Source organism: Silurus meridionalis, chromosome 8 (genome assembly GCF_014805685.1).
Source record: "Silurus meridionalis isolate SWU-2019-XX chromosome 8, ASM1480568v1, whole genome shotgun sequence".
Lineage (NCBI taxonomy): Eukaryota > Metazoa > Chordata > Actinopteri > Siluriformes > Siluridae > Silurus > Silurus meridionalis.
The window spans coordinates 12,257,404-12,270,763 of record NC_060891.1 but is presented as its reverse complement, the minus strand read 5'-3'; the positions used below and the strand labels follow the sequence as shown (position 1 = coordinate 12,270,763).

Here is a 13,360-nt window from a genome sequence, read left to right as displayed (position 1 = left end):
ATAATATATAATAGACAAGCACAATTTTCAACAGCACAGCGGTAACACTGACACTTGGTGTTTGTGTGTGTGTGTGTGTGTGTGTGTGGGAAATTGTTGCAGCATTGCTGGCATTTTTTTAACACCTCGCCACTAGTTTGCAACCCTGCAACACACACACACACACACACACACACACACACACACACAAACACCAAGTGTCAGTGTCAGTCTTGAGTGTAAAGCATGACTAATAGCTTATCCAGGGAAAGTAGTAATGGTTAGGCCACACTGGTTGCATCAGCCCATCTTTTCACTGGTCAAAGGTCAAAGCTCTTAAAGAACAATCCCTGTTTCCATACCAATTACATAAATACCTTTATTATTTCAAAATGGTATCTTTGTGGAAGACAATAGGAGGCATTACTCCAGTTTAATGCTTAGCCTTTTTGATTGTTGGTATTTGAATTCTATTACGGCAGAAAGCTTTATAGAGCTCTTTAGATTTGTGTGCGATTGTGAAAGTAGAACTGCTTGCTGTGCTCTGAGCAGAAGTCTGAAACTTGAGCTTTGTAACCTTTTTTTTTTAAATCCACATCAAAAACGCTTTAAGGAAAGACTTAAATAACGGCTATTACACCAAGGGTTTTTCGGTCGATTTCCATTTGGGTTTGGCAGGCCTGCGACTTCACTTAACCTGTGTTGTCACTTGCCAAGTGAGGTTTCACAGCCAGCTAAGTGAATCTATAGTAAATAAATGGAGCAAAATATTTATCCAATGTCAGGTTTCATAAACAAAATAAACAATGATTTTCTTCAGTACCAAGACGCTTCATTTTTTTGCACACAACGATCAGCCATTTTATGTATGCAGTAATTATGTATGGATTACTTCCCTGATGAATGCATCGCATACAAATTGCATCTATGTTCTGGGATGTTTTGATTAAAGCCAGTGGTTAGTAGACTCGTGATATGATATTATATTGTTGAAGACTGTCTGGGATAATATGACCTTATTGAATCAAGTGATATGCTGTCATTTTAATTCAATACACACAGGGCAAGCTGGATCCTCACGTGTATAAAAAGCACTGTGTCCTGGTGGGAAAATTTTTTTAAATGAATTGAAAAATACATTTCTCACTCACAGATGTCTATTGATTGTATGGCATCTGAGTAAATGCTAGAAAAGCGTACTTGATCCTTAATGTGAATTGTCTAATATTGTTCTTTTGCATTAAATAGCTCAGAATTTTTTCAACTGTTCTGCTTTTTCGAATGAATCAAGGAAAGGACACAGCGAAACCAGGATGGATGAAATAATGGAAGGGGGAAAAAAATACACTGTATTATAGCTGCACCAATGATTCAGCTTTCAGTGATTTATTTCATTTCAAATGTTTGCCGTTGCTTAACAGCAATGATATAATAGGTATTTAGCATGAATTGATATATTTTAATGCAAAATAACCAACCACAATGTAACACTGACACACACAATACTGCTGCATGCTTTGTCGGGTACTGTTTTGGCGCAGGATGATTGGACATAATGACTCTGTCTTTGTGAATGCTGATCTCTATTAGAGGTTCTTTTTTTTTAGCCCAAATGTCTCTTTTTACAACAGGACACGCAACATCGAAAGCTTACGAGCTTTTGGAAAGCCTTTTTAAAGTCATCGTTGGCCATGGTGTATATGATGGGATTGATGAGGGAGTTGAGGTAGCCGAGCCACGTAAAGAAGTCGAATAACTCTGGGTACGCATGGCATGAAGGGCACAAGGGCACCAGCAGGGTGTAGATGAAAAACGGTAGCCAGCAAACTATATACGCTCCTAAAATGATGCCCAGGGTTTTCGTGGCTTTTCTTTCCCTGGCCGCAGAAATGCGCTTTTTCTCCAAAAGCGAGTCGGAAACGGTGATTTTCACCTGGCTGTCGCTGATCGCCGAGCCCACGTCGTCCTGCCTCGCCGATGTCACAGACGTCGATCCCGGTGAGTTGGAGACTAACTGCGCCGAGGTGAGTCTCTTCCCAAACTTTTTGGGCGACTGTCTTAAGATCCTTCGCCTCGCCTCCACGTAGATCCTGCCGTATAGAGCGATGAGTAAAAGCGTCGGGATGTAGAACGCGCCGAAGGTGGAGTAGATGGTGTAAAAGATGTGGTCCTTGTTCACCTCGCAGCTCGTCATCTCTCCGACTTTCACCTGGCGCCAGAAGAACGGAGGCAGGCTGATGGAGATGGCGATCACCCAAGCGGTGGCCACCATGGCAGCCGCGCGGCTTGTCGTGCGCCTTTTCGCGTACTCCACCGCGTCCGTGATGGCCCAGTAGCGGTCCAAAGCGATGACGCACAGGTGAAGTATGGACGCTGTGCAACAGGTGATGTCCGATGACAGCCAGATGTCGCACACGACTTGACCCAGCGTCCACGTCCGGCTCACCGTGTAGAGCGCGCTCACGGGCATCACCAACACGGACACGAGCAGGTCGGTGAGCGCCAGGGACGCGATTAGGAAGTTGGCCGGCGTGTGCAGCTTCCTCGAGCGGGAGATGGTGGCGATCACGAACGCGTTGGAGAGAGTCGTGGCGAGCGTAATGGCACCCAGCACCGAGCCTGCAGTCGCCTGGAAAGCCACACTCGCCTCTTTTGCGGCGCTTTTGGACGCATCTGACGCATTGGTGGAAACATTGGGTTCCAAGTCATAATTGGTGGCAGGCGGGCTGAAGTTCTCCATAGCAGGTAGAAAAGGCACACGGACCGGTGCTTTCTATATTTTCCTCTCATATCAGCGCAAAACTCTTTTACAACAAAGCATGCTTGCGTTGTACCTCCAAGGTCTTGAATCTCTTACCTCTTCAAAACGGAAATGATCAGTCAATTAATTTTTGAGTCATTCTTTTTTTATGGAACTGACTTAAAAAATCATGCAAGTCCAAAGAAAAAAAAGGTTACTGCAAAAATAAGTAACAAAACACCAAAAAGTTGCGCAAATACAACAACACAGAATCCATGGCCAATGTTCTTCCTGATGTACTTTCAGAATGTGATTTTGCTTTGCCTTTTTTTTCTTCTTCTTGAAGTGTGTGTACGTGTGCCACTGATCTACCTGAACGTCCGCGTCCTGTCCCTCTGCTGCCGTCTCTGATGGAGAACTTAAAACTGATGATGACTGGAGACCTCAGTGTGAGAGAGGAAACACTGCTGGGTCTTAGCGTCCCTACATCAATGCAAGCAACCATCAAGAGATGATTCTCACTGCAGCATTTAATGACTTTCTGCTTTAAAATGACCAATTTAGTTGATCAGGAATTTATTGGAAACGTATTAACATACTAAACTACTGTTGTTAACCCAGTGAATACATTTTTCAAAATACATCATTAGATCACAGTGACTGGTGTCATATTTTATACTCATTCTGCAGCTGTCAAGTGATCAGTGTTGCAATAAATACGTGATAATTAAAGTATAATTATATAAATCTACAAATTGGTACTTCAGCCCAATAACAATACTTACACAGGAAATGATCAAAGTCTCATCTGTGTTGAACTAACATCTATTGCATAAGTTACATGTACACTAAAATCTTTTTTTTTTCACTCTCTCTGTTCCTTCAAACATCCCCAACACAATATCCCTCACATCAGTACATTCTGGAACACGTAATATAAATTTTACTACTATTTGTTCAGCCGTTTGTAGGTTCATTGGCTTGCAAGCCATATGTTAATTTCAAATAGAAGCTCCCTCTGCCTCAGCGCAAGTTATAAGACAGGAACTCTCACTAAACATTTAAAGGTTGGCATTTATCTGGTTGTGCAATATGCAAACCTGTGAATAAGGTTCCCCAATGTATACAAGAAAATATATACTAATCAAGTTAGGTGGCTTTACTGTCATTTCAACCATAAATTTTTTGCACGTCTCATTTCCCATTTGCTGTTATAATAACCTCCATGGTTCTGGAAAGATGATCTACTAGATTTAAGAGTGTACTTGTCGAGTTTTGTGCTCATTCAGCCACAAGGGTGTAAGTGAAGTCAGGTACTGATGTAGGAGGAGGAGGCCTGGGGTGCGGTCAGCGTTTCAATTCATTCAAAAGCTGTTTAATACAGTTTAGTTCAGAGCTCTATAACAGGACATAAAAGTCAGGTGTCCTAATTCTTTTGTCTATATCGTGTATTTGGTGCAGTACAGAGTTAAATGAAGCAACATTTCTTCAGGATTAAGGTGATAACAGATAAATAAAAGTGACAACACAGATAAGCATTAAGGATATAATGAACTTTAATGCTTGTAACGATTTTCACAACTTTACTGTTCACAATGATGTAATGCAATTTAGGGTAAACTGTATTGACTGTAGATCAGTCAAGGATTTTTGGAAAGTAATATTTTCATTTGAATATTTTTGTTCATTTTGAAAATATTAGTTTTTATACAGAACCAACTCTTTTTGTATCTCTTTTATACAGAACCAATTTTCTCTTGAAACATTTCTCTTGAAAAATTCCTAACAATCTATTTTAATTGTTAAAAACTTTGATCATGTGTAAATGAACTATAATGTTCATTATGGTAATTATGATGTCCCTTATCCACATACAGGGAGATCCCTGTGCTTGTTGCAACAACATATCCAGAAAGACATTAGTTCTTTACCATAATTTAAACTACTTGTTGTCATAAATCAGCTTTAGGTTGTGGCTAAACCTTGTCCTGCTTGGACATGTGTTAAGAGGCTATAGTGTCCACTGTCAACTGTCAGACACTCAAAAGGCAACACTGAATGTTAATGAAGCTCACCATCTGGGCTGACTGAATGCTTCTCTCCTGAGAATGTCATGCAGGTCAGGGAATAAACTACGCAGTCAGCATTCAGCTCTATATATTCACATATTTATACTTTTATTATAGGCTATTAAACCCTATTATGTAGTGTGTATGCTAAATAATGTTGCAACTAACTATGGATATCATGAAAAGAAAAAAGAAATGTAATCATCATTCAACTCGTAGGTACAGAAAACACGCACAAAAGCCTGATTCTGCTCGGTTATGATTTCATCAGAGATGTAAACAGTTGCTGTGTTTATTGTAAATGCAAGATCACAGAAGCAATAACTCTAATCTAAATAGTTATGAATAAGCTGAATGCGCATTAACAGTTCAGTGACCCATTGCTAAATATTTTAGATAATAAAGATAATTTGATTAGTTAAAATAGCGAAAAACCCTTAATTGATTTCAAGTTCAGTGGTTCCTCATGTTTGTCTAACTATGCAAATGTAATTTAACGGGGCTTAAATAGAAATAAAAAAAAATGATATGACCTTCAGAAATCAGCTTTATAACGTGCAGTTTGAAATTAGAAAATGATGTTTGCTCAGTTTGTCTTTATTAATGCTGTTGTGTCTGCATGGTAGATGGAGCTGAATAATGGCTAAATAGCAAGCTGTCTGCTCTCTGCCTGCCAGGAGGATGAATTTTAAAGACTCTCACTGATTGCGCTCTAAATGTTTTAATGCAAAAGCTTGTTAGGATAGCTGAAATATATAAAATGGATGTTCAGCAAGAGTTGTGAGATCTGTAACAATTTTAAAGAGCCTTCAGCTGTCAACCTAAGCACTATTTTTAAGGATTTAATTATGCAACAAGTCTGTGTCAGAGTACCAGTGCATGAATGGGTTTCTGATTCAGAGTAATAAAACTGGATGGTTGGTTCAAACGTTAGCAGACGTTAGAAGAGAACTCGATTTGATAAACTGCTTAAGAAGCAGTATTTACTCGTAGTGATTTTTTACGATTTAAATGCAAATGACTACAGTGTGTCCCTAAAGCTTTTTATAATGAATATAATAATTGTTGGTGTTAACTGTTACACTGAGGCAGATTCTTGAATTAGGTTTGAATTACTGCATTTTATTTACGACATTTTATGCATACAAACACATTATACACACTCATGTAAAAGATTGTAATTATGTAGTAATAGCTCGGTGTTGATAAAGAAATAGGATATGAATGCCATGTGAGGAACACAGGTACATCAAAGACCACAGACTGGCACAAATACATCTTTAGTGTAACATTATCTCTAGAATAATTGCTACTTATTTAAAAGAATAGGAATAATGCAATAACATCAAAACTGGTTTAAATGTTCAGCTCAAAAATATTCTATGAATAGCATTTTAATATATTGCCATTTGAATTAACAAAAAAGAAAAGAAATGTGCCAAATGCTATTTAAGCTAGTTTAGAATCAAATCAAAATTCACAGAAATGCTCCCAGGAACACAAAATTAACGTTTTCATACTAATTACAGGGTATAAAACTATTAAAAACCTAAGCTATTGGAAGCCCTATATATAGCTTAAAAATGTCCGGTGTGGAGGAGTGTACGAGATCCAGATACTAGTGGCTCCAACGTTATAGGAAGTGGCTTCATCATTTTATTCTTTCTAGGGGAGAATTCATTAAATATTCATTGTGGAAGTGCCAGTGATTTTAAAAGCATTGATTTAAAAGGCAAGCTAGTTAATAAGGTTTAACATTTCCCCGCATATTTAACATATATGACTCATTTTTATTCTTTTTATGAATGGTGTTAAAAATTGACTGCCGACAAGACAAATAACAAGATGTTATTAGCTTCATAATGTATCTGTATGATTTTTTCCCCAAAACAGTCTTTAAAAATCATATATGCTGAGCATAAAAGGAAAACTAGTTGTTTCAGGGTGTATATAGTTTATTTTCATTTAAACTATTGTTAAATTCTCTCTCTCTCTCTCTCTCTCTCTCTCTCTCTCTCTCTCTCTCTCTCTCTCGTTAAATATGCTCCTGAGGCTCCAGGGACCACTGTTCCTGCCCCTCTCCCCTCCGTGGATCTTCCCTCTTTGTCCAGGCCTGCCTCTGGATAGTGTTCTCTTCGACTGGAGGCCACTCTGTGCAGCTTGGGACGGTTTCTCATCAACGCCTTGGGTGGTTCCATGAAATTCCGGAGTAAGAACGAGCGCTTTGAGGATGGATTGGACTGTAGTCAATGTCAACAGTCTGCTACACTGACTCAGGAATACAGTTCGCTTCTGATCACCATCACTGTACATTGTATATCTGCTTCAAATGGACATTCGGTGCAACCCAGATGAGGATGGGTTCCCTCTTGAGTATGGTTCCTCTCAAGGTTTCTTCCTTATGCCATCTTGGGGAGTTTTTCCTTGCCACAATTGCTCATCAGGGACAAACTTACTTACAAAGAACATATTTACTTTTAATCACCACATTATCTGTGTAAAGCTGCTTTGAGACAATGTTCATTGTTAAAAGCGCTATACAAATAAAAATGAATTTAATTGAATTGAAATTCATACATAGGCATCACCATGGCAAATTCTCTGGATTGCATTTTAGAAAGAAAAACCCCACATTTATTATGGTGTGTTGAGGTTCAAGTTTCCAAAACTAGTCAGAAGCACTAGAGCAGGCATTTAAAGGACGCATGCATACAGAAGATGTTTACACTCAGAGCTCTGCTGAATCTTTTACAATAGTGCATTAGAAACAATGTGGTGAATAAATCACTGGTACAACTATGTTTCCATGTATTTTTAAAACTATCTCGGTGAAAATAATTGACAAATGAATCCATGCTATTTAGACAACAGCGCAGAGGAAAGTGACTATGTGCAGTGTAATGCCATGCTATTACAGTCAATTCTGTAATCCTTCAGAAGTCAGCCTCAGAGGAAAAAGCTCTTTCTTAGCATCTTTATAGATCTTAAGGCAATGCTAGCCTTTTTCAGATGTCCATGATGTCTGGAAATATAGATATAGTGTCCACATTTCTTCCAAAAATCAACAAAAAAAACCCCACTGGCCCAAACACAACAAATTCATACTACAAGCTTTGCATTTACTTCACTTGAAACATACTTGTTTGTTTAGCCTGTTCTCTGAATTTGTACATACATATACAACAAGATTGATGCTAATTTCCTGTGAGTAATATTTTTTACATTTGACTCAATAGAGCCCTCTGTCAGTAAGATTGTGATCCATCAACATTTAATCCTCTTATGACTGAAGTAATGGGAGGAGAGTACTCTGTAGAGTGAGCAAAACTCCCAAGCATGAGAGAGCTGTAACTGATTTATCCTTTAACTGATCAGATGGAACTCTGATCTGCTCCTAGCTCTAACGTTGTTCAGAGATTGGAATTACATTACTGCAGACTAGCTAACCTCCACAGAACAGTTGCACATGCTGGTTCTTGAGCTCATATATTGACAGATCCTCATCATATTTGATAAATCTGTTGCTTGGAGCATCAGATGAAATTTGCAAGACTTCCAGATTTAAAAAAAATTTAAAGATCAATTGCTACTCATAGTTTTGGAAAGATTCTTAGCATAAAACGTGTGAAGAAAATATACAGGCATTTGTATTCTGTTAACATCCCAAGCTTCATTGCTGGTGTTTTCCAAGCAGTTTGCTGCCTTGTAAAATATTTTGTATTCAGATCTAATAGTGTACAGTTGTTGATATGCTCTCAGGAGGACACTGTTAATCCTTATTATAATGCAGTGGAACATTTCAATCCCAGTTGAATTCTGTAGCAGTTCAAGGTCCAGACCTTGCTTCAAGCCAAAAACTTTATCAAGTGTGGGGAGTCCTTTTTGCTCTTTGAACACCTCACCAGACAATAGCTCAAGAGAGAAATCCTATAGCCCTGCAGGCCATTCAACATATTTTCAAATCCATTTACTTCATCTTTTTCTCAGTCTGCTACAAGCCAGGCAGAATGGCAGATCACATATCATCTACACCCAGGCTATGAATCTGGCTGCAGCTACTTAAAGCTTGTCATAGTTAATACCTGAAGTAATTAATACCCAACATCACCAAGTGATAATGTCATAGAAAGAAGCAGATATATATATATATATATATATATATATATATATATATATATATATATATATATATATATATATATATATATATATATGACTGCTTTAAAGTGTAGTTTGTCCTCTTGTGATTGTAAAAGTCGACCTCAAGGGAAGTGACCTACATAACTTAAGAGTCTCTATCTGGGTTCCATTAGTGTTTCTTGTTCCCTGCTGCTCTTTTTATGAAACTGCATTGGCCACTTATCAAAACTAGACCTCATTACTTTCACCCCAAAAGCTTCCTTGTGTACAATAATAATAATAATAATAAAAAAAGATAATTTACTCCATTATTTTTTACCATTATGTAATATCTTTATTTTAGCTTTTGGACAAAGGATGTAATTTTATAATATAATAATGTAATTTGAATGTAATGCAATTTCAACATACAAAGCAGAAATGTATTTATTTAACATTTCTGAATAGGTCATAATGTGGGTAAACTCAAGCTTCCAGTTGAACCATTGAATGTTTTGACACTTAAATCAGAGCAGCAGAAAGCAGCTGATTCTAGGTCAGTTGCTGAGGTCCAAATCCCCCATGCTAAAATTATCACTTCTGAACGAGAAGACAGGACATTTTTCGATGTGAAAGGTGGAGTTTGAGAGTTGATAGCACCCTGGGTTGCTGCTTATCTAATTGTGTAAAGGGAGAGATTTTATATTGATCTGTTTGACAGCCCTCACCTTCCACTAATGCCTAGTGTAAAGAACAAATGTTCCAAATGCTTTTTTTATTTCCAGGATATGTATCAATAGACCACAATGTAGATTCATCTTACTGGTTTAGCATCTTTTCCATCAGAAATGATTGATCATCTTTATCGGTGCTGTCTAAGGTATGTAATTGTTTTAAAGTTAGCAATCATGCTTGAGTCATTGGGAGAGACAGTGATCTTCATCTTTTTCTGTCAGTGTCTTTCCCCTGTCTCCCCCCCAAAAAAAACAAAAAACCCCTGAATTCTTTCATTAGGTTTTTATGGTGGGTCATGAGAGTACAGGTTTGTTTGCAGCTCTGTTTTGAACTGAGATGTATTACCTCAGAGCCCTTCCTGCTCTACTGTGAGTCTTCACCCACACACACACACACACACACACACACACACACACACACACACACACACACACACACACACACACAAACAGGTGTGTTTTGTGTATGCTGCAAAGCAATTTGTGTTTATTCATCAGTCTGCACAGTAGGGAAAATGTATCCCCCACCCCCCCTCTTTTTCGCAAGGTTCACTAATGTATAAAATAATGAGCCTTTATCAGACTCAGGAAAACAAATTCCAACAAAGAAATGGTGCATGAAAAGACAGGATTTCTTGGATTGCAGATTTTTGTGACTTGACTGGAGACAAACAGCACTGCATTTAAATGAAAGCTCACATTTTTCTCCAAAGAAAATAACATTGTGAACAAACATGTAGAGGCTAATGGTATGCAATGCTATTTGAGAAAGATTGGACAAGTTCATTGAAATTCTGAGGATTTTTGCAAGGGTGTCTGAACCATATGAAAACCCATCCTGTGTATAATCACATCCACTTACAAAGAAACAAACAAGTGAAACATGCTCAAACACACACACACACACACGCACGCACGCACACACACACACACACACACACGCACACTTATTTTGTGATTTTTAGGACCCATATTTATATTTATTATGAACTCCACATATGTATTTATGAATCTAAAATATACATACTGTATGTACCTACATTGAAACTGAATCACAAACATAAAATATTAAATAATAAGACCAGTGGTTCTTAACCTTGTTGGTGGTACTGACCCCCACCAGTTTCATATGCGCATCCACCGAACCCTTCTTAAACGGGGCGTGTCATCACAAATCATATGAGTCGGGTGTATGTCTTAACCTCCGCCGAACCCCTGAGACTGACTCACCGAACCCCTGGGGTTCGATCGAACCCAGGTTAAGAACCACTGAATTAGACAGTTGGTTGTTGTAGAGAATGTAAGGTGGGTAAAATATTTCTATTTATTAAAGTGTTGTATTCTTCTTCATTTTCTTTTTCTTTTTATTATTATAAAACAGTAACACTGTTTAAATGGGACATGTTCATGTCATAGTCCATAGTCAAACTAATCTCTTAATAAGACAATGTTTGGGTCACTAGATAAAAAAACAATAATAATTTGAGGGTGGTCTGACAGATATTTCATTTAGAGTCAATTTAAGTGGAAACTTACATATGCATAGATTGTAGGCAGATATTTGGATTTTGTGTAACATGGGTAAAATGAGTAGATCTACTTAACACTATTCCTAGCTAAACTACCATGGCAACACTTAAGACGGTGCATAGAGAAGCTTAATAGTTACGGTCTGGTGGTCTTTCTTGGGTTGGTACTGATCCGTGACATGACTTTAGTGCAGTTCACTGCAGCATCGACAGAAATCAGAGAGAGAGAGAGAGAGAGAGAGAGAGAGAGAACGAGAGAGAGAGAGAGAGATAGAGAGAGAGAGAGAGTTCGCAGTGTGATATAATTCAGCAGAGATTGTGCTAAACATCTAGTCACAGTGTTATTTCTGCTTCTCTGGGGATCAATAAAGACTGATGACTCTGTTTGGACAGTAGAAAGGTCCTGCTGTAGCCTCGATAAGTTAGATTGTTCAGAGAGGTGACTGGGTGACTGTGCACAATTGCCAATTTTGAGGCAAAGTAGTAGAATGACCTGCAATGGCCAATTCTCTCGCCTGTCCTAATTCCAATCGAGCATTTATTTCACTTTCTGAAAACAAACTAAAGGCAAAACAGCCCAAGATCAAGTAGGGCTTAGGACCAGAGTTATGGCACACACTCACCAGAGCATGACTGTGGGTTTCAGTCTTCAGACATTGACTGCAGCGTTCCATTTAAGTATTAAAAAGACAATTGAATTTATGATTATGCCTGTTTATCCAATTACTTTAGAAAGTAAAAGTTAAGTACCACATATAAAATGTGCTATAATCCCCACAAAGAGCACCTGATTGGATGTAAATACTCTTAATGTATAGCTGAGAGTCTGCAGTTTGAGGTCATGTTGATTTTTAGTTCACCTCTGTAATCAAATAAACTGTGGTAGGCGGATAAAATAACCTAAACTTTGTCAATGTTTAAATATTTAAGGACATACAGTAAATGTAGTATGTATGTATGTATTTATGCATGCATATATAATAATAATAATAATAATAATAATAATAATAATAATAATAATATTAATTTTACACTAGATCTTGAACCTGAACCTAAACCTAACTTTACAAAAAAAGAAATTATTTCACAGGTTCAGTTTTGTGTAGCTTCATATAGCATACATTAAAAAAAAAAAGTAACAAACAAAAATAAGCCTACTTAATTTTGTACAACATAGGATTACACATTTCATAAAGACAGTCAATTTAAATCTGGACACACACACACACACACACACACACACACACACACACACACACACACACACACACACACACACACACACACACACACACACACACACACACACTCATTTTGTATCTAGAACACACCTGTATGTGTTAAAATGAGTAAATAACTGAATAATTAATGGTGTAATCCAACGAATCAATATTACATTACATTACAGCAAATGCTAGTTCTAAGTGCTTTGGGTCCATTAGATTTGCTTGGATGATCACATAATTATCTCTCATCGCTCATTGTGATTATATATTTTGAGTTAAATGCACTGGTAACGCTTGACATTAAGGTTCTCGTAACTTACATTATTGATGTCCATTAACAGGCCATGAACTTCAGCATTGATGTTTACTGTGATTAAGATTTTCCCATAGAAAATAAAAAAACAAATAATCGTAAATCTAAACACAAGAACAAAATGTTTTATTTAAATCATAGGTTTATTCATTGCATTATAATAAACCATTAAAAATACAATTCAGTAGATACAAATCAGTTAAATGAATAAGTGTGAAATTCATAAACAAGGCAAAAATTCTGGTTCCTGTATTTACAATTAGAGTTAAGTTAAATCTTGATTTCCTCTGAGGCACACAGATGGTAGGGTCAGAAATTGGTGCCAACAGCATGAATCAATGAACCCAACTTGCCTTGTGTCATCAGTACACGCTGGTGTAGGTGGTGGAATGGTGTAGGTGGAATGTTTTCTTGGCAACTTTGGGCCTGTTAATACCAATCAATCATCCCTTGAATGCCACAGATTATTTTAGTATTGTATCTTACCATGTGTGTCTATTCGTGACCGCAATTTAACATCTTCTAATGACTGCATGCAGCTTGATACGCACAAGTCATTTCAAACTGGGTTCGTTAACATGGGTAACGAGTACAGCATTCTTCTATTGGCTTCCCAGTCACTGGATCAGAGTCCAACACAACTCCTATGGG

At 37.6% G+C, this 13,360-nt stretch overlaps 1 protein-coding gene across 1 annotated transcript; it reads right to left on the bottom strand.

Moving 5' to 3' along the window:
• Positions 1 to 1,331: 1,331 nt before the first annotated feature.
• Positions 1,332 to 3,312, bottom strand: htr1b (5-hydroxytryptamine (serotonin) receptor 1B). Its single transcript, XM_046855923.1, has one exon. It carries the CDS (start codon positions 2,717 to 2,719, stop codon positions 1,583 to 1,585), a length of 1,137 nt encoding a protein of 378 aa, XP_046711879.1. The 5' UTR covers positions 2,720 to 3,312; the 3' UTR covers positions 1,332 to 1,582.
• Positions 3,313 to 13,360: the final 10,048 nt, after the last annotated feature.